Raw genomic sequence first — 23,266 nt, 5'->3', positions numbered from 1 at the left:
CGTGAGATCGTTACTCATACACTATACATGCATGACCTCTTTTAGAAAGGCCTCGTTTATTTTATTTTGTCTCGCTGCCCAGAATTAAAGCACGAGCCTGACGGGGGTCAGTGCCAAGTACAGTGATGAGATATTCAATGCTGGAAAGGTAATTAGTGATGAGACTCAAGTAGAGAGGATAGTGAAATACATACCTCGCGTCAGAAGCAAGCCGACGTTTCTCATCCTGGAACTCCTGTTGACACAGATCCCATATCGCAGCCCGCTCTCGGGATTGAACCGTCTTAACGCGAACCTTGAACGTCGCACTGACGGGTCGATGATCAGACGCACGAACCTCGTGTCGGCGGTAATTGAGCTGTTTGACGCGACCAGCGCCGCGGTAAAGAACGCGATCGCACCAGGCGGGAGAGCGTTTTTTCTCGCTTGAGTCATATTCATCCGTGCCGACATCATATTTGTAAGTCGGAGCAAATGTGATAGGAGCTTCGATAAAGCTGCGCAGTCGGAAACCGGGGTTCTTGCGTCGAGAGGCTAGAAGTTGGTCACGCTCAAGCAGCTTGGCAAGGTTGTTTTGCTGGACAGCACTGATGATGACATTGCGGGGCATGGAATCGATCCGGTAATTCAAGTCTCCATTAAGGATGCAAATCTCATGGTCCATGATCATAGAGCCATCACCTCCACTTGCATATTGGTCGCTTCGCGCCGCGAGGCTGCTTTCCACAGGCAATGACTCCGCTTCAAGAATAGCTGCGATATCATTGTTACGATGGGCGGTCTGCGTTTGACCGGCTGCTAGATGGCAGTTCACAAAACACATAGAGCTGTCATCAAGAACAAAACGACAGATGAGAGCACCCTATGTAGAAAGGTTAGCGATGAAATGATCTGATAATGGATGATGTAGATAGGTGTCACGAACCTTGTTTCCGTGCATTCCACCCATTCCTCGCTTGATTTCCGATGCACTCAAGTTCTTGATTTTCTGGCGTTCCTGGTGTTTAACAAAGATGCAAGTAAAGAGACCAACCATATTGGAAGTGTGAAGAAGAACATAGGACTCGTCAAGCGGGATACACTCATTAACAGTTCGAGTCAAGTGATCAACCCAGACTCGGTACTGTCGACTCATATGTTCTTTCTCGCCGTTCTCTTTCTTCTTGCTGCCAAGTAACAAGCTCTCTGTTGATTCACGTTAGAAAAGGAAAAATGACACATAAGGAAATAGCAGGCTAATACTGACTTGCTGTAATCTTCTTATTTTCAAGGTCGACCAGTTCCTGGAAACCAAAGACCACAATGTCGGGAGGATCGTCTGGATTAAGAGCCTCCTGAATAAAATTGGATGTTCGTACACTACCGGGAGTAGAAGCGCCAGCGTTCCATGTAAGAATGACAGTCTTGATCTCCCGGAAGCTACAAAACTCCACATCTCTGTTTTGCATCCGAGCATCTGCGATTTGTTAGAAAACAAGACCACTAAAGAAAGGCATGACACAAAACTCACCCAACCAATCATCCTCCAGCATACCATCCCAAAGACGAATACAATTGTCAGTACCGATCGACGTTACTTGCAATCGATTCATCGTCCAAACACTGCTCGTGTCCAGCGCAAAGGCAGAGACCGGACTGTCATGGGCCCGCCAGTCCTTCTTCACAGTCCACGGGTTGGTTCTGACGTCGTAAACGTAGATCATACCCGTTTTATAAGCTGCCCAAAGGTAGTTTCCCACAAATCCGAGACAATTAATCTTGTAAACGCTTACATTGACCACGGCTAAACAAGAGTAATCAACGGAGGAGTAGACAGTGACTTTACCGTCTGCATGACCCAGATAAATTCGACCACCATCCCGGGTGGTATACGTACCTGAAGTCACGTCACCTGAGTGTTGAAGACCTAAGGGCCTTTTGAAAAGCTTAAAGGAGGAATCATCACGCGCATTCGGCCGGTACACATGAACGTCCTTCCCAGTGGCCAACAACAACTTATCACCCACGACCATGGAGAATGTGTGGCCGCGTGCTACACGCTCCTGGGGACTGTGATAGCTATATTGCAGGTTCGGCACACCGGTCTCATCTGGCATCCAAACCAACAGTCGACCTTCATCGTCGAACGTCCACATTTCCTTCTTGTGGCGTAGGATCTGAATGACCTCACGGCGAGATGGATATGAGCGGGTCGCCACGATACCTCCAGCTTGAATGTCTACTTCATGGAGGTCGCCATTACTGGTACCTAACCAAAGTCGCTGACCTTCCTCTTCGAGTGTATTACCTGGCTTGAACGCGAGTGAGAGGGATTTTACAGTCTCGCCGTGGCTCAAGCTCATGACCTGTTCACCAGTAGTGAGATCCCAAACACGTGTGATATACCCAGCAGTACAGACATACTTGCCGCACACGTCAATCAGCCGAGTGTCATATCGAGTGAGTATCTCCTTGGGGCCGGTCTTGAGGTATGGAGGTCGTCTATTGGCCTGCGAAGCGTCAGGATAATCGGTTCGAGAAATTGGCGGCTCTTCGGCGATTGTTTCCTCTTCTTCGGTATCTGTTCGTGGAATGCGACGCTCTTGGTATGATGATTCACGAGACAAAGATTGCTGCCGCCTAATTGGGAGAGGTGGCTGGGCTGTCACAGGTGTTTGAGATTCAACTTGATGGTGATAAGAGGGAGCAGCCCGTGGAACTGACATCATCGGAGCCGGGCTAGCTACCGGTGGGAGGTCTCGCGAAGGCGAAATGCCAGCTCGCCGAGGATGTGCCGAGGATGGCCTAGGCGGAAGACCTGGTCGCTCGCGTGGGCTATCAGTACCTCGAAGTCTTTGTGCAGACAAAGGAGGAGCGGTAGATGCATCTGCGTAAGCTGAAGGGTTGGCCGGGATTTTTACCACGAGCGGTTTGGTACCTCGGCTAGACTGTGGAATCGGATGAGGCCGAGGGAGACTCAATTCTCTAGAATCATTTCGCGCATTCAGAATTGACATTGGAGGTCTCTCATCAAACGAACGACGTGGCGGCGGTTCTGTTGTAGGCCGTGCAGGAGGAATTCGTGGAGGAATCTTTTTAGCAGATGTTGGTTTGATCGGGGTCTTCTCCGGGCTACTGGGAGGAGTACTGAACGGCGATACAAGCTCTTCGGATGACGCCAGCTTAGTCCGTGGAGCCAACGAGTTCGTTGACGACGTATCTGGGTGAGAAAACATAGCAGGCTTCGCTGGAATCTTAGGCTTCCCTGCTCGATTCGCCGGTGGTGGCAATGAAGCACTCTTTAGCTTTCGGTCTTGTGGGCTTGTATGTCCGTTCTGTCCGTTCAGAGGGGGTCCTCCAGGTGATAGTCGTTGTGTGATCTCTGCCATAGGAACGGAAGATCCCAGCCTTGTCGGGGTGATTGGACGAAGAGCAGGGCCTGGGGAAACTCCCGCGGACACGGATTCTCTAGAGCGATGGGTTGAGCTCCTTGGGATTCGGTCTTCCTGACTAGTTGATCGAATGATTCGCTCCTGGACACGCGGCGGCGAGTGGGGGGCATGGACAGTGAACGTGGGAGGTAACTGAGGGGATGCGCGCTGGAAGTTTATAGAAACAGGCCGGCCATGTTGACTTTGACTTCCCGGGGATCCACGAGGTCGTAGCTGTTGCCCATTCACTGGCTCATTACGACGACCTGGCCTTTCCTCGCCTGACGTATTCCAAGGAGAGGTTGGCCGGGGGAGGTCTAAGGAGGCTCGAGTCGACGACTGAGGCTCCTCGCCAGGTTCTGGAGTCCTAAGAAAGCGGTTTGTGGGTTCATGGGTACCGGAACCAACTCCTACTGTAGATTTGGTTTTGCGATGGGACAGGGTTTCGAAATGGGACAGTAGGGAGGACACTGGTCTCTGTTGACGGGGGTTAACCTTGCCGCGTGGCATATTGGGACAAGTTGCGCAAGCTTACAATAGGAGCATCATCCGCATTCTCCGCGCCCTTCGCATTTCCCTCCATGGCCGTAAATGCAGATCCGTCGCCGAAACCAGTCGGGGAGATCGATCATAAGCGTTGGAACTTGGTGATTCCGTTGAAGCAGTAATGTGGGAACTGGTATGAGGCTCCGTGGGGGAGTATGGTGTTGATTGGAATTGGAGAGCAGAGGGGGTAAGTTGGGGTTCAGAGCAAGACAAGCAAAACAATGTACTTCGAGGCAGTACACAAGGCCAAGTAAACAATAAACCTGTTCGCAAGGTCTTGGAAGTTAGGAGAAGAAGTAAGTTGAGATGGTTGTGGCGGGGAGGAAAGTGGAGGATCACGGGAGAGTAGTTGATCAACTGGTTCCTGCGCAACCTTCTTCCCTCTTCGGAGCCTCATTGTCTTCTGACACCTGCACAACCCCGCTTGAAAACAGTTAGCATCATGTGGTAAGTGATTGACGACTATCTATGCTAGTTCAGACTTGCTATTCTTCCATTGCGAAAGCCTAAAAATAAGAGCTAACACCTCACTTTACAGTAAACACGTCCTGAATGCCCAAGTGGCTATCCGCTCCCCTTGCTGTATGTCAAACGAATATCCCCTCTTGATCAAAAGCTTACCAGTGGTCGTACATATTAGGTCGCAAGTGGTTTGATTGCGCCGAGTGTCACCAAGAACAGGAGTCGCATATGCTGCAGAAGGCTCAAGAAATGGTGTGTCCCCGCTAGTTCTCCAACTTTCCGACGCCACGGATTCTAAATGTCGATACACAGATTTTCGCCTGCAAGAAGTGCAAGAAATGCTTCCGCAAGGACGCCTCTGAGTTTGAAGACAGGTATGTATTCCATTAATCTTGGCTACGGGGCTTGTTGAAAACTAACCCTGCTTTCTACTCTTCTCCAGTGACGAATACTGCCCACACTGCGATAATCACTACGTTATTGATGCCGTCACACCAAAGGCCAATCTACAAATCGAGGGTGAAGATGCCCGCATGGACAGCCGGTATGTTATTTGAGTCAATCGTCATTCTTAGAGGCAGATGCTGACCATAACCAGAATGCTGAAGGACGACCGTGTTCGTGCTGATCAAGAGAAGTCCATTTTCAACTTCCGTGATATCTCCGATCGCTTGGGTTAGAGTCGAAACCCCCGGTGCATGTTATAATTTCATGATGTTGACGATATGACGGTTCCTTTGCTTTCTACATACACCTTTTCCCGTCGTTCTTAGCCCTTCTTAGCGGGTTCATCCTTGTGTCGGTGATAGACCAGACAACAATACCCTGCATTTTTGCCAATTTGTTTTTTAATCTTTTTACACTGTACAGTACGATCACAAAGGAACAGGAGAAATAAAAGTGGGATAGGTCGTGGTTTTGAGTTCTCGTTAATAAAGGAGACCAACGCTACGGTAATTCGGCCAATATCAAATCTCCAGCCCTTGGTTTAAATGGCCAGATACTCTCTTATCTCCTTTAATCGGTCGATTCACCACCGGGTCGGGTGAGGATGGCCGTGGTAGTAGTACTGCCACGAGCAGTCTTCTTCTTAGCTGCCTCCTCCTGCTTCTCAGTCTCAATGCTCTTGACATAGGCCTCGATTTGGTCATCTGGCAGCATCTCAACCCGCTGACCAGGGGCCATGATAGCGACTTCAATGTTCTTGGCACCTGTCTGCACGACCTCCAGCAATGACTTGATAGTCAGCTGGATAGTCTGCTCCCGGTCCATATCCTCCTGGTGGTTACGCTCAAGGAACTCCCGGACCGTCTTACTGGATCGGCCGATGGCATTGGCTTTCCTATAATTTGAGCAATTGATGTTAGAAAATCCTTCTGGTTAGGATTCATAAATAGGAATGGTTAAAGACTCACCAAGCCGAGTAGATACCTGACGGCTCAGTCTGGTACAGACGCGGTGTGCCGTCATTCTTGTCAAAACCAACGACCAGTGTACTAATACCGAATGGACGCACACCACCACTCTGTGTATATCTCTGTTGCACACTGGCGATGTATTTGGTGATATATTCGATGGTGACGGGGTCCTCCACAGTCAGGCGGTGCGACTGGGCTTCTAAACGAGCCTTGTCGATCAAGATACGAGCATCGGCATTCAAACCAGCAAAAGCCAGGCACACGTGGTCATCCACCAAGGCGATCTTTGAGGGGGTAATTCGGGTATCTTGGAGTTTGAGGGCGGAGCGCTTCTCGCAACCGAGGACGACGATGTCCTTGCCTTTGACACCAACGGCACATGTTCCTATGTAGTCAGTGCGGTTAGTCACTGAATTCAAACCCCCATCCACTAATATTCAAACGAAGCAATGTGGTTGACGTATCCGATCGGGGGAGATGATGCTTGGGATCTTACCTCGCTTCACGGCCTCCATCGCATACTCGACCTGGAAGACGTGCCCATCAGGGCTGGAACGGGGTTAGATAAGTTGAGCAATAGCTGGAGACTCCAATAGATAGGGCATACCTGAAGACTGGAGGGAATTAGTTTCATGGTTCCTGTACTGAAGACGGAGCAAAGGGAGCTGGTTGGTGAGGAGCTAGCTGGCTTACCTGAAAGAGCTCGGTCGTAGCCGGACATTGTGAACCAGGATAGGGTAAATCAAGCTGGCTGTAGATTCCTTAAGGTCGGTATGATCTTGATAGATCACAGGAAATGGAGTTGGGATAAGTTCGAGGTGGAAAGGCACTGAGAGCAGAGAGCACGATGATGTTGCGGCAAGCAATGACGGGATCTCAGCAGGCGGTGGGACGCGAATGCCCATGGCTGCCTTGGCGCTGCCGCGCGGTTACATGTTTATACTGATACCATTTACCAGGTATAGACTGAGATTACTTGGGCATTTATTTAATGAGTGACCCTAGAATTCGTTTACAATTACCGGGATAATAAGACCAATTTTTTTCCATCATGCCCAAGTAAACCCCTAAGTCAACCAGTTCCTCTGGTATTCTTCTATATCACTTGCACCAGTTGACATCTTTTCCCTGGGAATATAGAATCTATTACTGAAATGTTTAAAATAAGATTTGTTCTACATTTTTGTCATCTGTGCACTAAAATTGCTTAAACCACTCGTATTCCAAGGTTATATGTAGTTCAAAACTTGAATGTTTGCTCAACTCATCCCATAGTACTATGTAGTGATATCTAGTGTTCAATATATAGTAGCACATCCAGATGTCCGAGTCCGAATGAGCTTTCATCCGAGTCTCAACTTAAACCTCCGAGTCAATCCACAATAGCACGTAAACTATAGTACATCATGGATACTACCTACCTATCAACCTCTTGAATTAAATTTTTTCGAAGTACATATGTATCTCCAGGGCTTCCAGCTATTCTTGAGACTAAACCTTTCAGGCTTCCCATCTTCTCTTCCAAGGTTATTATCAATCAAGATCTACTAGGCTTGTTTTGGAAGGTGGGATAGAAGAGGGGTTAATCATCTTATCAGAATAACTCATTTATACGATTAAACACATCTTTCGATGCCTTTTTTATAACACCAAACTGACTCGGACTTATTTAACCTCACATCAGAATACGGGATATCCATGTCTTCCACCGAGCGGAGTTGTGGCTTTCCAGCCAAGAACCCCCCTATCCTCCTACTGGTTGAAGAAGCCCCATCCACTGGCCTCATTCAAGTCTTCAGAAAGTGTCCCCGATCAATGTGATGTAGCTATCATTGGTACTGGACTAGCAGGTGTAGCTGCAGCATACCATATCCTCTCGGCTTCAGATTTTGGGACAACCAAACCCACTCTTGTTCTCCTCGAGGCCCGTGAGGCTTGTACAGGAGCGACCGGGCGCAATGGTAAGAATAATCAGATATATTTCAACTATTTGCCATCAATTACTAACGATCTCGGTGATAAGGTGGCCATCTCAAACTTGCACCATGGGTTGCGCGGCGCATGATGACAGACTTTGGCCCTGATGATACAGCAGAGATGGTTGCTCACATCTTCAATCAACTGGTCGCACTGGAAGATGTCACTAAGAAGGAAAATATTGATTGCGAGCTTCGTGTGACTCGATCTTTTGATATCTACTTTGATGAAGTTCATGCTTGTGAGATGAAAGAGTTTGTTTTAGCTCATAAAGCTGATCCATGGGCTGAACACATGAGATGGATTGACGCTCCAGAGTCAGATCAGGTGAATTGGCAACGTCTAAAATTCTGAAAAATAGTATATGCTAATGAGTTATTTTAAACAGATAACTGGAGTTAAGAACACCAAGGGTGCTATCAGTGTCCCTGCTGTCTCTCTTTGGCCATACAAGCTAGTCACAGCTCTATTGGCCAGAGTATTAGAACTCGGTGGAAAGCTTTACACTCAAACATGCGTTGAAAAAGTTGAAGAATTTGCTGATTATACAACTCTGACAACATCGAGGGGTGAATTAAAGGCCAGCAAAACAATCTTCGCAACGAACGCCTATACAGCAGCTTTACTACCCCAGTTTGAGGGCGTCATCACCCCCTTCAAGGGACAGAATTCGCATCTTGCTCCCGTATCTTCTTTCACTCCCGCAAAGAAACTTGACCATACTTACAACTTGCATTTTAATCCGCGATATGCAAACTATCTTAACCCAAGGCCCGATAACGGAATCATTCTCGGGGGTGCCAAATGGACATACGAAGGCAAGATTGATCGGAATGAATGGTGGAATTCCACTGATGATACAACATTGATCAATGATGCTGCTACGGAGCATTTTAATTCAGTGATGGAGACGCATTTCCAAGGATGGGAGAATGCCAAAGCATACCATGATGCAATTTGGACTGGAAGTAAGTTATCTTGTTCAAAAAAAGAAGAATCTACTAGGTACCTTTACTAATTGAGATACTTGATAACAGTAATGGGCGAGACTCCAGATGCTCTACCACACATTGGGAAAGTTCCAGGCTCATCTAACCAATGGCTGTTAGCTGGGTTTAATGGGGCTGGAATGATGTTGATATTTACTGCTTCTCAAGGTGTTGCAAGAATGATTGTGAAAGATGTTGATTATGAGGACACCGGTCTTCCAAGACTGTTCAAATCGACCTCGGAAAGGTTGGCAGTTAAAAATTCTGGCTTCTTTTAGTCTCAAAGTATCTCAATAATATTGTGTACGGTAAGCTCTCGTTAGGAGACGAATTTTTCGATGTCTAAATCCATCATTTCCGACTTGAACTCAAAGCCCAGTGCGAACAACGTCGTCTATGGACTGTGCAACATATTTGACATTATTTTCGTTCACTAGAATTTGCGGATCAGTACTCGTGTCACCATCAAGGCGGAAATAGTAATCATGATACTATTACTTACATCCAGAGATTGATATACGACCAGATTTAAGCATGTAGATATGATGCCTAGATCGAATCTCCATCACTTGCGTCTCCGATAATCCAAGGTAGGTAAACATGCCAATCTGTTTGCGTCAGTTTCTAATCAATTCTCAAAAAATCTGGATCTCTAGAAATCAGTCACTTACCTGCTTCAAGATGTGATCCCATTCTCCCGGTGTCTTCAACCGAGCCAACTCATCATATAGAGCCTGTCTCATTCGTCGAATCCTCTCACTCATTGTCACCAGGTCATCAAACCACTTATTTTTCAGACCTTGATCTCCTAGCACGGTTCGAACTATCTCCGAGCCTCCTCTTGGAGCCATAGAGTATTCTCCCCAAACAAGATGGCAAAGGGTTCCGAGCAGGTTCTGAGAAGTCTGATGACTGGCAGTGGAAGTAACAACATGTAAGGCTCCTACCCGTTGTCCATACAGTCCAAGATTCTTCGAGAAGGACTGTGCCACACAGAATTCCAGTTTTGGCTCACATCTAAAGAAGTGACGGATAGACCATGTATCTTGCTCGAGATTCCCAGACGCAAAGCCTTGATAGGCAAGATCAAAGAAAGGAATCAAGCCTTTGGCCTTACACAGCTCACTTAACGCTTTCCACTGCTTTTGTGTTGGGTCTGCACCGGTAGGATTATGTGCACAGGCATGAAGAATAATAACATCATTTTGCTTTGCTGATTTGGAAAGAGTTCGAACTGTGCCCTCAAAGTCAAAAGACTTTGATGCATTGTTGTAGTAAGGGTAAGTCTTCCTCTGAACTCCAGCCAAATCCCAGATTGTATGATGATTCGCCCAAGTTGGATCAGGGATCCAAACACATCCTGGCCGGATATTTCTAGCCAAAAGTTCCGCACCAAGTCTGTTTGCGCCTGTGCCAGAGACTGTTTGGATGGATACCACTCGGTCTCTGTCTGGCCCGGCTACAAGTTGCGCGCTCTTTCTTGCTTCAGACCCAAACACAAGATCTGATGCTAGTCTCAGGAACTCTTTATCTCCTTGGATGGTGAGATACTCGTGTCTATGCACGTTCTTTACTTCATGAAGGCGCTCTTCAGCATCTTCGACAACTCGTAATGGCCATGGGAGTCCGTCAGCTGTGCGGTAAACTCCAATACCTAAGTTGACTTTTTGAAGATCTTTATCTTCAATGTATGCTCCATTGACTGCGAATGGCTCATCTGGGGGTGTTGGTGGGAGGGAAGTAAATCTAGAGTTCTTTAGATCACCCTCCGTCAAGGCTAATGGGTCAGACAATGACCCCATAATTGTATCAATTCAAAGACTCTAGATTTAAATTTGTCAAGGTACCTTGAGTGAACCTTCATAATACCTACATTTCTATGGCCTATTTATAGTAAATCTACAAGAGTTCTTTTGTTCACAAAGTGTACTCAAATACCCGATGCCTGACTGAAATACCCGGCTTTATCCGTCTGGTCCCGTTAACCTTGAAAACTTGGAAGACAAAATCCACTTCATAAATGAAGAAATGGATGATATTAGCGCCCTTTGTAATGAGCCACTTGTCTGCTCCGAGCTTTGGGTGTGGCGTAGTATGGACATTTGAACATGTGGTGCGGGTGTGAAACCATAGATCCAAGGTTATCTTAGAACTCCATACCAGTGGTTCCAACATTCAAAGTAAACAGAAAGAGAATACTTTAAATAATGGTAATGAATTCTATGAGTCACTGGTGAGATATAATTTAATATTTCTCTTTCAAATTCTGATCTAGCTAATCTATTTCACAAACATCTGTGTGGACAATTAAACATTAAATGTTTGATATACAATATTCCAAATTTACATATCTAACAGAAGGTAGTTTTCCTTCTGCTAAGGAAAACTCTAATATATAGGTAAATTTGGCAAGCCATGTCAATGTTCTGGGGCGGTGGCCAAGTGGTAAGGCGACAGATTGCAACGGTGTATTGAATCATATGTTCCATATAAACAAGTTATCTGTAGATCCCGTGTTCGACCCACGGCCGTCCCTTTCTTTTTTTCAATTTTTTCCATCTTTTTATTTTTTTTTATTTTCTTGGTGGATCCTAAATCCACTGGCGGCAGGCGGGTCCTTATGACCCAAAACGGCATGTGTAGCCTGTAGGTTAGGTATCTTATCAATGACACCTAGGTGTGTTCAATTATTGGAGTTTCAAGGGCCTCGGTTGATGAAGAGTTCAATAATGTTATCATTATTATGATAATTTTTATTGTTCATTGTTCATTGTTCATATTCATATAGACTACTACTATGTACTAGCGATGAGTCTACAACGTCTAGTAGATGTCTAAAATGTACGGAGTACTACTCCAAATACCTTCGTTACTCCCGAGGTCATCACCTTATTTCTCATCACAACATACCTAATCCTTTCTATCTCTTTTTACTCATCCGCCATGGCTTTCTCAACTCTTGATCTTCTTATTTGCTCAACTTGTGGGATTCAGTATGACGTTAATGCAGGATTGAATTCATGTAAGATCTGTGATGATCCACGTCAATATGTACCTCCAACTGGGTAAAATACCCCCGCCTTCTCCCCTCACATGGAGTCGACGGCTTTCAATCACCACCAGAATTGCCTTGGGCCACGAGCTAACTCTGTATTCAGCCAGTCGTGGACGACACTCAAAAGCTTGCATTCGTCAAAGGAGAAATACCACAACGTCTTCACCACCTACCCGGAGAATCCCAATCTAATAGCCATTCACACTGCTCCCAAGCTGGGTATTGGCCAGAGAGCTTTCCTTTGTCTTGGTGGTGCAGCCACTGGAAATATCCTATGGGACTGTATTACCTATCTTGATGAGGAAACGATTCAGCGCGTAAACTCACTTGGGGGAATCGACGCCATTGTGATTTCGCATCCACACTACTTTTCCACCAGTATTCAATGGGCTGAGACCTTCAATTGTGACCTGTACATATCCGCAGAAGATGAGGAGTGGCTCGGGAATTGTGGTGATGGTCAGAGACTGAAATTGTGGAATGGGCAGAGACTTAGCTTTCCATCTTCAGGCAAATCTGATGGCAATCAAGATGCATCGGATATAATCGCTGTCAAGACGGGTGGTCATTTCCCTGGGAGCTCGGTCCTTTGGTGGAAGTCGGCCAAAAAGCTCTTCATTGCCGACACCATTATGATTGTTCCGAGTGGCCTTTACACCGTCAATCGCCCACCTGGCACTGCCTCTTTTGCGTTTATGTGGTCGTATCCCAACTATGTGAGTCATCCCCACTGTGTAAGATTTGAATTTCACTGACAGTGTTTATAGATTCCTCTTCCTCCTGATGCTATATATGATATTTGGAAAGCGATCAAAGACCTCGATTTCAATGATGCTCACGGTGCATTCTTAGCACAGGACACCAGAGGCAAAAGCAAAGAAAGAATCCTTGAAAGCGCCAAGATTGTCGTCAAGGCATCTGGCTACCTTCAACATCCTTTGCTGAACGAAGTATAGGAGACACTCATAGCTTACCTTTGGTTTATCTCGATTTCTTATCTCTACTAGTAGACATACTTTCCAAGGTTCAGATGTCGAATCTAGCCTGCCGTGGCTGTTCGAGACTTATCTCTACACACATGCATGCATCCATATAAATTCTACTAGTATTGTCATTCACTGCTTTTCAGGCACTTGGGACCATTCGGCAACGATTTGGAGCGACTCGGACTGATTGCTCACCCTCAACCTTGGAAGTGCTTCAAACTTTGGTTGCTCCAAGTTTCATACTTTGTAACTTACACATGTACATCTTGTATAAACAGTACAATAATCCATTGTTTCAAACGAATCAATGTGCCCAAACTTGAACATTTACAGGGTTGTTCAAAATGCTGTACTTCCTCCAGAACTCAGTAGTTCGCCTTCTGCCCAGGTGCCCAGCTCTGGAGGTGGTAAAGGAGGATTACCAACTTCAAATGTTGAAGACATCTGGACAAACTTGAACTTGAATAAAGCACTGGCAGATCCATCGTTGGTCCCGAGGTCCGTCCCGAGATCTTTCCAACCTCCAGGGCTTGGAACGTTTGAGATTTGACGCGAACTTGAACTTGAACTTGAACTGACATTTGGTTACGTAATACAAAATGTTAACTAACTAATAGTTAGTTAGATTCCAAGCTTATAAGTATTAATTATCTATATTCAGCTTGATAATACCTGGAGGGGTATAGATATCAAAACAACTTTTTCTACAAGAACAAGAAGTAATAGAATTAAATAAAGAGTCACACGGTATGAACTTATTCCAGTCATCAAGTTGACTTGCTGGCAACAGCAGTATTATGCAGTGACTCACGAGGATCATCGAATGACTTCATCCAATTGACTCCATCTTATTCAAGTTCTCTAAACCTCCCCGCTTCAACATCTCCACATCCCTCCCCCACCATCATGTCTTGGGTTCAAAAAAACTTCACCCTGCCTGCGCGCAGTCGAGGCTCCTACCTAATCACCGACCATGTATTGTCCGAGGTTCCCGAGATCCGCGATTTCAAGGTCGGCATGTTGAACCTCTTCGTTCAGCACACGAGCTGTGCGCTCTCGCTAAATGAGAACTGGGATGATGATGTTCGCGCCGATATGAGTGATGCTCTTGATCGCATTGCGCCTTCTGACCCCAAGGGTAACCTGTACCGTCATTCTGCTGAGGGAGACGATGATATGCCGGTGCGTATGACGTCTATTCTATTCACATTTGCTTCATACTTCTCTACATGTCTATATCTTGTTCTTCATTGCGTAGTTGAGCTGATTGAAGTTGATGCTGATTCTATATTTACTTGCCAGGCTCATATCAAGTCTGCCCTCGTTGGTGCCTCGGTCAATATCCCAATCACGAACGGTCGTCTGGCGACCGGAACATGGCAGGGAATCTGGTACCTGGAATTCCGCACAAGCCGCCACTCGCGCAAGGTTGTCGCAACCATCCAAGGCCAGAAGGTGTAACTTAAATAAAAAAAGAAACCAACTATGATTCTACCGAGAGAACCTATTCATGATCTATTTTGTTCTGTCACTATAACCGAAGTATTCATGAGCTTCCTCACGAGTATAGATATCATTTGAATAATCCGGGTCAGGTCAGACTTTTGGAGTATAGCAGCAGACACAGAGAACAGGCTCAAGATAGTCGTAAATCTCTAGAGCCTCATATTGGGCAGAAGGCATATCCAATTGGTCGATATTTCTGTACATGGCCTCGGGCCCAAAAAAAAAGGGAAGATGAAAAGAAACTAGTACTGGAACACGCATAAAGTAAATCAACGCCGACAAAAGGAATCGGATGCTAGTCGTTTACCGCTGCTCCAAACCACCGGTGGCGGGGGGAACACGCTGGGACTCGTTCACTTCAGCTGGGTGGCCGGTGGGCTCGAGGGGGTAGCTGGTAGCAGGCAGGGACTTAAGGTAGGCTTTGTGCTTTTCTTGGGCCTGTCATGGGAAGAAGTTAGCGGGTGTCTATTGAACAAAGAGCTGTTGTTGTAACATACGAAGGGCAGACCGCAGTAGCCGCAGGTCGCAATCTCGGGCTTGTCGGTGTTGATGAAGACCTTGGGGTGACCAAGGGGACCACCACCACCGTCACAGCTGACAACTCTGGACTTGGTCCATCGGACAGGTTGCTTGTGAATGAGCTCAATGGCAGCCAAGGGCCGAGGCTATACAAGGGATTCATTAGTCGCAAGTTTCCGGGATGCTGTGCTATCAATGGCTCGAATCATAGCTGTATCAAGTCCCACATACCTGAGTCTCCATGATAGTTTGCTCGAAACGGGGACCAGTCATGGCCTCCTCACGAGGCTGTTGGCTGGCAGCCCAGGTGGTAGATCGGTTCGGGGCCTGGAGGGTACGGATTTGCTCGCCAACGGCAGGGTCCTCGACATAGGTGTTGTCCATGTTCAGCAGGTCGGCAACTGGGGCAGTGAACTTGGCCGGGGCATCAGACACAGAGACACTGGGCTTCTTGGCTGGCGGAGAGGGGTCATTAGGTTGCATGCGGTTCTCGTGCAGACGGGGCACAGTGGAAGAGTAAGCACGGACAGCAAATGGGCGGATAGATGCCAGAGATGTGAGGCGGCGGCTACAGGACATCATGCTGGGCAGATTGAGTCCCGAGGACAGGAGTGGAGTGGATGTGAAAAGGAAACAGGATTGGGGATTGAAGTTCAAGATACCGCGACAGTGCAAACTGAATAATCCAAGAGGTGTGACTGGTGGGTACTGACCGCCTACTGGATATAGCTTGGAGTCGGTATCTTCGCCGGTTTCTGCCACCACATTTTATTTAACTCTAATCAACTTTCTCTCTCCATTTCAACCTTGGGAAAAAGCTCGCGTCAGACTCCATATTTTCAGAGCTGAAGCTTTCATTGCCCATCATGTCGTCTTCTCCAGCCAAATCTGGTAAAGTAGACAAGACCATGTCGTCCCGTCTTCTTACTATGAAGGTATATCAGCTTTATTGTTGCGCGTGAGGCATGGCAGAATATCAAGCTAACATCTTCACAGTTCATGCAGCGTGCTGCAGCTTCAGCCGCAGCCAAAGAATCTCAGTCTTCCGATAGCGATCAGCACAATACTAAGCGCCAACGCAAATCACTGGACAATCGCACCTCTGCAGCGCAATCCGATCTTGAGGCTATCTCCGCAGCACTTGCCGAGGAAGAGAAGAAGCGCCGGGAAGCTATGTCGCAAACGGCCGCTGCATCTGGCGAGACAGAATGGACTCTTGACCTCCCTCCTGCGGCTCCTCAGTCCCAGCCCTGGGCTGTCGAGGTCGATGTATCACTTGATGATGAGGAGCTAGGCGGCCGGAGATCATTTGGTGGTCACAAGCGCAAGGAACTAGAGAAGCCTGTGGTCAGTATTATACATACCTTATTGATAGGATTCCTTTTCTAATACTCTATAGGCACCCGTGGAGAGCGACCTTACAATGAAATACAGAAGGATGGTAGAGGAGGGCACGATGACCCAAGCAGAAATGAATAACAGGATGGAATCAAAGAAGCTCAAGCACATGAGTGGTATTTCCGGCTCTGGTGGCCAAGGCATTCACCACGGAGAGGGGAAGAAGAAGAAGCGAAAGAGTGGCGATTATTGAACACGGCCGCGGTATTATTTCTTCTCTCTCTTGTTGCATTTTCAAATATCCCCTCGGTGTTCATGTTGGGTATGGGCGTTTCTGCATAGTTCCGGCGTCTCGAGCAAAAGTTACGGGTTCAAGTTTCTTGAAGTTGCAAGATGTCCAAAGATGTACTGAAATCAAATCTATGGGCAAATGAAAGTGAAAAGTTTACACATTCCTCTATTAAGACTTAAAGACAAAGAGTTCCTCCATCTGGTATATACAGTAGCGTACAATTCAATCACATCTATGATCAACTTGGACTTATCACCGGTAATGATATTCGTCAACCCTGACCTGGGTTAAATCTACAATTTCGCCTTCTCCTCATTCTTCTTCCTCTCCCAACCCTTCTGCGTCGCGAAATTAACGACCAAATTCCACGCCGCGACCCCAAATCCAACCGGTGGCGCAATAAGTAAAGCCCAAGCCCACCAACGTGGACTAGTCGCCCTGATACTAGACATAGCATCTTTAACCGCACGCTCCAACTCACTCCTATCAGCATCATTCCAAACCACAACGCCACGCCCCGAAGCCGTTCCACGGAACTCGGCCTGTGCCGCCTTGACCCTTATATCACCCTGGGAACGGACACGATTCTCCGCATCTTCCGCGGTAAGATGTGCATCGCGAGCTCGGAGTCGGGACATTTGAACAGCGGGGTCATGAACACCGACGACGATAACAGTTCCACAGATAAGATCCATGCCACTTTCGAAGAGAAGAGGGACATCTAGTACGACAGCCCATTGACCACGTAGGTAGTGGTAAATAAGAGCCTTATAGACTTCCCATCGTACCGCGGGGTGAATAATGCCATTTAGAACCTGGCGATCGCGTTTGCGCTCTTCCGTTGAGCCGAAGACGCGCCGGCCTAGCGCGGGTCTGTTAAGGGGTTGACCTTGTGGTGTATTTGTTGCAGGGTCATCGAGAAGGAGATTGGGGGTATTAGGACCGAAGTAGTTGACGATTTCATTGTAGCCTGCTGTGCCTGGTTCGACAACTTTGCGGGCTAGGATATCGGCATCGATGATAGGGAGGTTGTAAGGTTGTGATGAGAGGATCGTGGATACTGTGGATTTGCCAGTGGCTATTGAGCCTGTCAACCCAATTATGAGCATTTTGTCGAGGTTATGAGGAAAAGAGTGGGTTGGGTGAGTTGAAAGTGGAAGATGACGATTAAGAATGAATGCGGGGAGACTAGTACCTCGGTTCGCATGCAAGTGTTCACACTGGCAAGGGATATACGACAACCTTGGAAGCATAAAGGAAGCCTTTTAAGAATAATGCAACTCTTTACTCTGAGTAATTGAAATCAATGCGCTAAGTAACAATGTAGATTTTGACAATGCGCCAGTCAAAGCAGATCTCATCCGCCTATTTACAAAATTTCCTTTCATGCATATCGTGTTGAACTCGGAGATAGCAATAGCTTCAAATAAGTCCATTCTGTTCCTTACACAGACAGAACATCCAGCTGAAACAAATTCATTACTCAAATAGATGTCCATCCTACTCAGTTTCTCGCAAAGCAGAGCAATCCTTTGGGCCTGTCGCTGGATGTTGCCAATACATATCTGTAGGTAGTAGATTCCTAAGAGAACATGTGAAACTGTGATTTGACCCATCATTCAGAAACCCGTGGACATTATGAGAGACATGTATCATCAAATTTCATCTTAAGATTGGATAGTTTCATGACTCAGGAAGTCCATGAGTTGGGTCCTGTTCCTGGCCCTTCCACCCGACAAAAGGCCATCCCTTTGGTAGCGAGGCGAAAGGTGGAAGTACATAACGATTGTCGCATGCGCCATCATTTGGACAGTTAAGATTGCATAAACCGAAAACATTACAGTAGCATTCATCAGCATTTGGGCAGTGAACAGGTGGTTGTCCGAAAATCACTATAAAAGATGTCAGAAAAGTTCGCAGGATAAGAAGTGAAAAAGAGGGCTTACTATGCCACGAGTATTCCATAATTCTTCCACTGAGATCATCTCCCAGCGTTGTGGTCGCAAGCCAATTCCGGAAGTGCTCGTAATCGCTCTTCGGTCGTTGCTGCACCTTGTCGCGGGTGACACCGAATTGCGCACAGCATGATACGCCTACCACCCGTGGAATCGGCTCATCTGGGAATAACTCTGAAAATCCATTCAAAAAGTATTCACCTGCGTGAACATCGTCGCGGTGTGTATCTGACAACGGATGAATCTCCTCAGGACAACCCAACATCCAGACGCAGCGGAGATTAACGTATCCCATTTTCTGTAGATAGGGAACTTGAAAGTTGCGGAGCATAGGGACGCCGTCGTAGTAAGGATCATCATTGTGCCATTGGTAGCGCGTCGAGTGGATAAATAGCATGACATCGGGGAGGTTATCATAGTTGTCAATAATGTACCTATCAATTAGGATAGTTAGTACCACAATACCAATAAGGCTCAAGCCCGTATATAGTCCAAGTATAGCTCACGTTAAATAAACCATTGACTCCCGCCCCTTATTTTTCATCACAGTCAACGGCGCCTTTTTATCATCCACCACGTAAATGCTCCTAGACCAGTCTGGGAAATACTCTGCTAGCCAAGAGGTATCATCACTCTTCATACTAGCAACGATCATATCCTTTCTTTTGCGAATCACAGGACGAGCCTGCTCGTCAATGTTTGCTTTTGGGGTTGGGCGTTGCGCATAACTGGGTCGATCATGATTGACGGATTTGGTCGGGGATTCAGGCCCGGCGAAGAAGAGTAAGTAAAGTGCGATAACTATTCCCATGGTACAGAGAATAGCTTTAATCCGATTACGGCGGCGCGGACTCTGGGGTCCGCTTGGAGCGAACAACATGATTGTGGAGGGGTTCAAGCATCGAGCACTTGTTGGAGGCGCATTATACCGTGAGTTGAAGGGTGAAGCCTGGAGCTGTTAAGCTGAGGCCGAAAGCGGTGTCGCACAAGCACAAGTATTAACGTGACTTGGAACTACCTAGAGGATATGATATTCCGTGTATTATTTGAATAATGAAAGGGTGAAATGAATAGAAAAACAAAATGAAGTTCAAGATGCACAGAAAGGGAATACGTGTTTGCGGTAATTGTTCTGCCACAACTCCAGCCACAGGCCGATCGGTGGGTCTATTACGAGTACGAGGTAGATACTGTATACCACATAAACATTGATTTCCATTTCTTAATCTAATGAAATTCCAGATTTCAAATAAGAAACATTAAATCTCTCTCATATACCTCCAGGGCTTACGCAGATGAGCAGGCAGTGATTGCCTCAAAGTACCACTTGTGTGCAGAGATACTCAAGTCCGACTCGCCAGCATTGCCATCATCGGAGTCAACACCCACAATTTCCTCGATATCGTCATCAGTCACAGCCACATCGTCGGCACTGGTAATCCAGTACTCAGGGCTAGCGTGAGCGTATCCAAGAATCTCAGGAGGGACTCGAGGGACAACATCATCAGTGTGGGTGGTTCGCCAGAGGCTACCCTGGTCAGTCATGTAGTCAGCCAGGGCCACATTGCCAACACGTGGCTGGCCATAAGTGTACTAGGAAGAGTTTTAGTTTTACTGAAAAGGACCCAGAATGGTACAGAAAGATTAGAGTCACTCACCAGATCCAGGGTATATCCAGAGTTACGCAGGTCAGTGGCAGAGAGAGCAGCAAGAGCAGCACCCAAGCTGTGACCGGTGACAACAAGCTGATAGTCAGGGTATGCGGCCACTGCAGACGCAAGCTCAGATGTAATATCATCAGAAACAGTCTGCCACGACGACCACCATCCACTGTGCACCTCACAGCCATCACAAAGGCCAGTATCATCATTAAAGGTAAAGTCCAGGTTGGCAAGCCAGTTCTCGATATCCTCACTTCCTCGGAATGCCAGAACAATGAGCTCATTGGTCTCATCGAGGGCAATGTAGCCGGTAGCATCGCCATAATCATTAGTTCTGGAGAGGTTAGCATATGTAAATATCCTCATGTATCTGCCGACTTGTCGCTTACTCATCAAATTCGTACAAAGTTGTAGTAGTCGCAGACTCTACATCAGGACAAACATCATCAGAGCAAGAGATGGCAACGCCTGCGCTGTTATCATCGTTCACTGTACAGTACGCAGCTGCAGAGTACTGAGCAAACAGGTAGAGATTGTCATAGGTGGTGGAGTCAACATCTGTAGATGATCAGATCAATGTTCTTCAAGTTTCCATCAGAAAGAATATGAATCAATCATACCTCGTTTCTTGATCTGACGTGGTGCTGGCACCGCAACAGCCAGTGTTGCGGCCGCAGTAACAGTCAGCAGACGTGCAAGAGAAAGCATTGTACCGAGTATCTCGTATAGAGCAAGGACTGGAAGCAAATCTCGAGGTGGTCTGAAGGAGTCAAGACCCGTGGTAAAGGGACACTGGAGAGCAGGATGGATCTTTGTTGACCGGGTCGATGGATGCTTTTATACACACGACGTAGTACTCGATTTCGAGTCTCTGTGTGCCTGAAAAAAGAAAGGATTCTGAAGGATCTTCCATTCGGCCCCAGTCCTTCCGACTCCTGGCCATCATCCTGTCCCGGGATACCCACATCTATTGAATTTCACATGGGCCCCAAACCTGAAGCATCATGACCACGGGACCTTGCGGTGTAAATTCATGAGCGGGGTTGACGGAGAGCCTACGGACTCCCCAATTTAACTGCACGCTTGAACAAAACTGGATGTGTGACCGTTAAGGCGTTGCTTGTTCTGCAGGAACGTTCTTCTTTGAGTGGTGGGGGAAATTCGGTCAAATGATCCGCTTTCATGCAGTTCTTCACAACAGGGAATGGAGCCAGTCAGCATGGATTTCAGCCCTCCACGAACCATGGAAGTTAGCGGGGAATCTCTATTTAATCGGGCATCATATCCGGGTTGGTCGATCACAACCTTTTTTGGGTAGACGGAATTCGGGAAGTTGTAGTGGGATCAGTTTCTGTTTTCAGTACAAAGGGAGTACTGTAGTATTCCCTGCAGGGACAAGAATTGTTCCACGGTAAATGTATAGTGGGGTTTAAATATTGCCGAATAGTTAAAAAGAAGAGTCATGTTCAAGTAAATATTCGGTTAGTCACTTTTGCCCTGTACTATTTAGAGTATCACCATTCTGAAAATGGCTTGAAGGATTTAGTGTGGCCCCGTTAAGATCCTCTCGGGCGAAGTCTTAGCCCAAGTTTCTTCCACATGAGGAACAATTGAAATAGAAACACTGAATTAGCCGTATACAAGGAAACTTGAAATATCCGAGGCATTTTTGGGTTTCAACATTAGACCAGAAATAGATAGCAACTCCGTGTAGAAATCCCGCTAGATGATGCCGACAATGCCGATAATAGCAAAGGGTATGCAACAACTCAAGAAATGAAACAAAATAAATGAAATGACAGGCTCGTGGTCTTGTTCAGCTCGTGATTGGATTCATGATAATTGATTCAGATTCTCCTTTACTCCGTACCTATGGCACACTCCATACACACTCAATACTGATACAGCCTAATGGCCCTTCTCTCCTTCCGCCCCAATATCGATCATTCCGGTATCCTGACCATCATCGCCCCCAGCAAGAACAATGGTGCGAGGGATCTGGTGGCCGTCGAGGGGAGTGCCAGGGGTAACAGCAACAACATTATCATTTTCGTCGACAAATTCGAAGTTGTATCGGGAGAGGAGATGCGGGATAGCAGAGAGCTGAGGTCCGTAACGGGCTGTGTTGTCGTACAGCTCAAACAAGGGAACCGCCAGCAGCTTCATGTTCTTGGGTACGGAGAGAACCTCTATAAGAAAGAGTCCATGTAAGTAAATAATGGGGGGTAGGAGAATAGAGGACCCCCGAGGTACGATCCGAGGTACAACTTACTCTTCTTGGGAAGCTGAATAAGGTACAACTTCTTGCACTCCTTAGGGCGCGTAACGTGACCGGGCAGGAATGGATACATAAAGGTCTCAAAGTTGGGTCGCCACCATTGAGCGAGAGTGTCGCCGATTTCCCAATCCTCGTTGACACCTTCACCAGAGAATTGAGAACCCACAGGAGCTAGGCGCTCGTTCAATCGCTTTTTGAATCCCTCAACCTCATCATCCTCATGGTGCAGGTAATCGCCTGGCCTATATAAGGAAATCGGTTAGCTGCGTTGACTCCAATGCATAGTATTTATATATGGAATCATACAGCTTGAAGAAAGCGTTGGCAATCTGGAGCATCAGGACATGGGGGTGGTTGTGTTCATGGCAGACCAAGATTCCCTCGCAGGTTCGGCGCATTCCATGAATATCATAATGTTCTTCCAGACGCTTCAGACGAGCGAGCACAGATGGATCTTCCTCGGGTTGAGTTTCTTTGGTTCCGAAGGTGTAATTGGACAGCGGGTAAAGGCGAATGGTCTCGGGCTGTTGAGCGGAGAAGTCCTTAGGAAGGATTGGACTGCGAAGGAAGATCGGATGTTAGTTTACGATTAAAAGTTGAATACGATCAAAGCGTATTTGACTTACGGACGACCGCTCTTAATGGCGCTTGCCGTTGTGGTCGCCATGGTGATTGATGTGAAGCTGAGGGCGCGAGAAAGAGAAGGCGCGTTGCGCAACGTCAAGGCAGATGTCTTATCGCGATAAGCGATACTAGACCGCCTTCCTGAGTGATCAGTCACGAAGCAGCATCACAAGAGTAGGCAAAGAATAATATGTAAAATTGGATTAATTCTTGTGAATTGTTTTGAGTGATTTATGGTGGTTGAAAGAAG

The 23,266-nt window shown here is 46.8% G+C and overlaps 12 protein-coding genes across 12 annotated transcripts; 5 read left to right on the top strand and 7 right to left on the bottom strand.

Annotated features, from left to right (window-relative positions):
- Positions 1–61: 61 nt before the first annotated feature.
- Positions 62–3,993, bottom strand: N7483_002942 (putative inositol polyphosphate phosphatase; the record flags this gene model as incomplete). Its single annotated transcript, XM_057086379.1, has 6 exons — positions 62–140; positions 195–862; positions 926–1,185; positions 1,247–1,456; positions 1,511–3,887; positions 3,946–3,993. The coding sequence occupies 6 exons, from the start codon at positions 3,991–3,993 to the stop codon at positions 62–64; spliced, it is 3,642 nt and encodes a 1,213-aa protein (XP_056952528.1).
- A 405-nt stretch (positions 3,994–4,398) lies between these two features.
- On the top strand, positions 4,399–5,098 carry N7483_002941 (CHY zinc finger protein; the record flags this gene model as incomplete). The annotated part of the gene is made up of 6 exons (XM_057086378.1): positions 4,399–4,403; positions 4,495–4,538; positions 4,597–4,670; positions 4,731–4,792; positions 4,861–4,962; positions 5,017–5,098. 6 exons carry the CDS (start codon positions 4,399–4,401, stop codon positions 5,096–5,098), a joined length of 369 nt encoding a protein of 122 aa, XP_056952527.1.
- A 337-nt stretch (positions 5,099–5,435) lies between these two features.
- Positions 5,436–6,557, bottom strand: pre6 (proteasome core particle subunit alpha 4; the record flags this gene model as incomplete). The annotated part of the gene is made up of 5 exons (XM_057086377.1): positions 5,436–5,760; positions 5,834–6,221; positions 6,333–6,385; positions 6,444–6,450; positions 6,530–6,557. 5 exons carry the CDS (start codon positions 6,555–6,557, stop codon positions 5,436–5,438), a joined length of 801 nt encoding a protein of 266 aa, XP_056952526.1.
- A 1,343-nt stretch (positions 6,558–7,900) lies between these two features.
- Positions 7,901–9,080, top strand: N7483_002939 (NAD(P)/FAD-dependent oxidoreductase; the record flags this gene model as incomplete). The annotated part of the gene is made up of 3 exons (XM_057086376.1): positions 7,901–8,140; positions 8,202–8,781; positions 8,851–9,080. The coding sequence occupies 3 exons, from the start codon at positions 7,901–7,903 to the stop codon at positions 9,078–9,080; spliced, it is 1,050 nt and encodes a 349-aa protein (XP_056952525.1).
- A 90-nt stretch (positions 9,081–9,170) lies between these two features.
- N7483_002938 (putative aspartate aminotransferase) lies at positions 9,171–10,604 on the bottom strand (the record flags this gene model as incomplete). The annotated part of the gene is made up of 3 exons (XM_057086375.1): positions 9,171–9,235; positions 9,305–9,410; positions 9,474–10,604. The coding sequence occupies 3 exons, from the start codon at positions 10,602–10,604 to the stop codon at positions 9,171–9,173; spliced, it is 1,302 nt and encodes a 433-aa protein (XP_056952524.1).
- A 1,291-nt stretch (positions 10,605–11,895) lies between these two features.
- N7483_002937 (metallo-beta-lactamase family protein) lies at positions 11,896–12,813 on the top strand (the record flags this gene model as incomplete). The annotated part of the gene is made up of 2 exons (XM_057086374.1): positions 11,896–12,573; positions 12,625–12,813. 2 exons carry the CDS (start codon positions 11,896–11,898, stop codon positions 12,811–12,813), a joined length of 867 nt encoding a protein of 288 aa, XP_056952523.1.
- A 936-nt stretch (positions 12,814–13,749) lies between these two features.
- Positions 13,750–14,304, top strand: N7483_002936 (YjbQ family protein; the record flags this gene model as incomplete). Its single annotated transcript, XM_057086373.1, has 2 exons — positions 13,750–14,025; positions 14,146–14,304. The coding sequence occupies 2 exons, from the start codon at positions 13,750–13,752 to the stop codon at positions 14,302–14,304; spliced, it is 435 nt and encodes a 144-aa protein (XP_056952522.1).
- A 348-nt stretch (positions 14,305–14,652) lies between these two features.
- N7483_002935 (zinc-finger domain-containing protein) lies at positions 14,653–15,450 on the bottom strand (the record flags this gene model as incomplete). Its single annotated transcript, XM_057086372.1, has 3 exons — positions 14,653–14,787; positions 14,847–15,014; positions 15,100–15,450. 3 exons carry the CDS (start codon positions 15,448–15,450, stop codon positions 14,653–14,655), a joined length of 654 nt encoding a protein of 217 aa, XP_056952521.1.
- A 284-nt stretch (positions 15,451–15,734) lies between these two features.
- On the top strand, positions 15,735–16,459 carry N7483_002934 (uncharacterized protein; the record flags this gene model as incomplete). Its single annotated transcript, XM_057086371.1, has 3 exons — positions 15,735–15,803; positions 15,865–16,215; positions 16,268–16,459. 3 exons carry the CDS (start codon positions 15,735–15,737, stop codon positions 16,457–16,459), a joined length of 612 nt encoding a protein of 203 aa, XP_056952520.1.
- A 332-nt stretch (positions 16,460–16,791) lies between these two features.
- Positions 16,792–17,607, bottom strand: N7483_002933 (putative dephospho-CoA kinase; the record flags this gene model as incomplete). The annotated part of the gene is made up of 1 exon (XM_057086370.1): positions 16,792–17,607. The coding sequence occupies one exon, from the start codon at positions 17,605–17,607 to the stop codon at positions 16,792–16,794; it is 816 nt and encodes a 271-aa protein (XP_056952519.1).
- Positions 17,608–18,181: 574 nt separating this feature from the next.
- On the bottom strand, positions 18,182–20,822 carry N7483_002932 (Lipase class 3; the record flags this gene model as incomplete). Its single annotated transcript, XM_057086369.1, has 7 exons — positions 18,182–18,390; positions 18,445–18,887; positions 18,960–19,361; positions 19,745–20,046; positions 20,112–20,448; positions 20,504–20,672; positions 20,735–20,822. 7 exons carry the CDS (start codon positions 20,820–20,822, stop codon positions 18,182–18,184), a joined length of 1,950 nt encoding a protein of 649 aa, XP_056952518.1.
- Positions 20,823–22,022: 1,200 nt separating this feature from the next.
- N7483_002931 (cleavage and polyadenylation specificity factor subunit 5) lies at positions 22,023–23,059 on the bottom strand (the record flags this gene model as incomplete). The annotated part of the gene is made up of 4 exons (XM_057086368.1): positions 22,023–22,303; positions 22,387–22,634; positions 22,699–22,950; positions 23,019–23,059. 4 exons carry the CDS (start codon positions 23,057–23,059, stop codon positions 22,023–22,025), a joined length of 822 nt encoding a protein of 273 aa, XP_056952517.1.
- Between the last annotated feature and the right edge of the window lie 207 nt (positions 23,060–23,266).

This window comes from Penicillium malachiteum (genome assembly GCF_028827825.1).
Source record: "Penicillium malachiteum strain IBT 17515 chromosome Unknown utg000001l:1.0-8184562.0:1.0-8186909.0, whole genome shotgun sequence".
Classification (NCBI taxonomy): Eukaryota; Fungi; Ascomycota; class Eurotiomycetes; order Eurotiales; family Aspergillaceae; genus Penicillium; species Penicillium malachiteum.
This window is presented reverse-complemented; position numbering and strand designations above follow the sequence as displayed.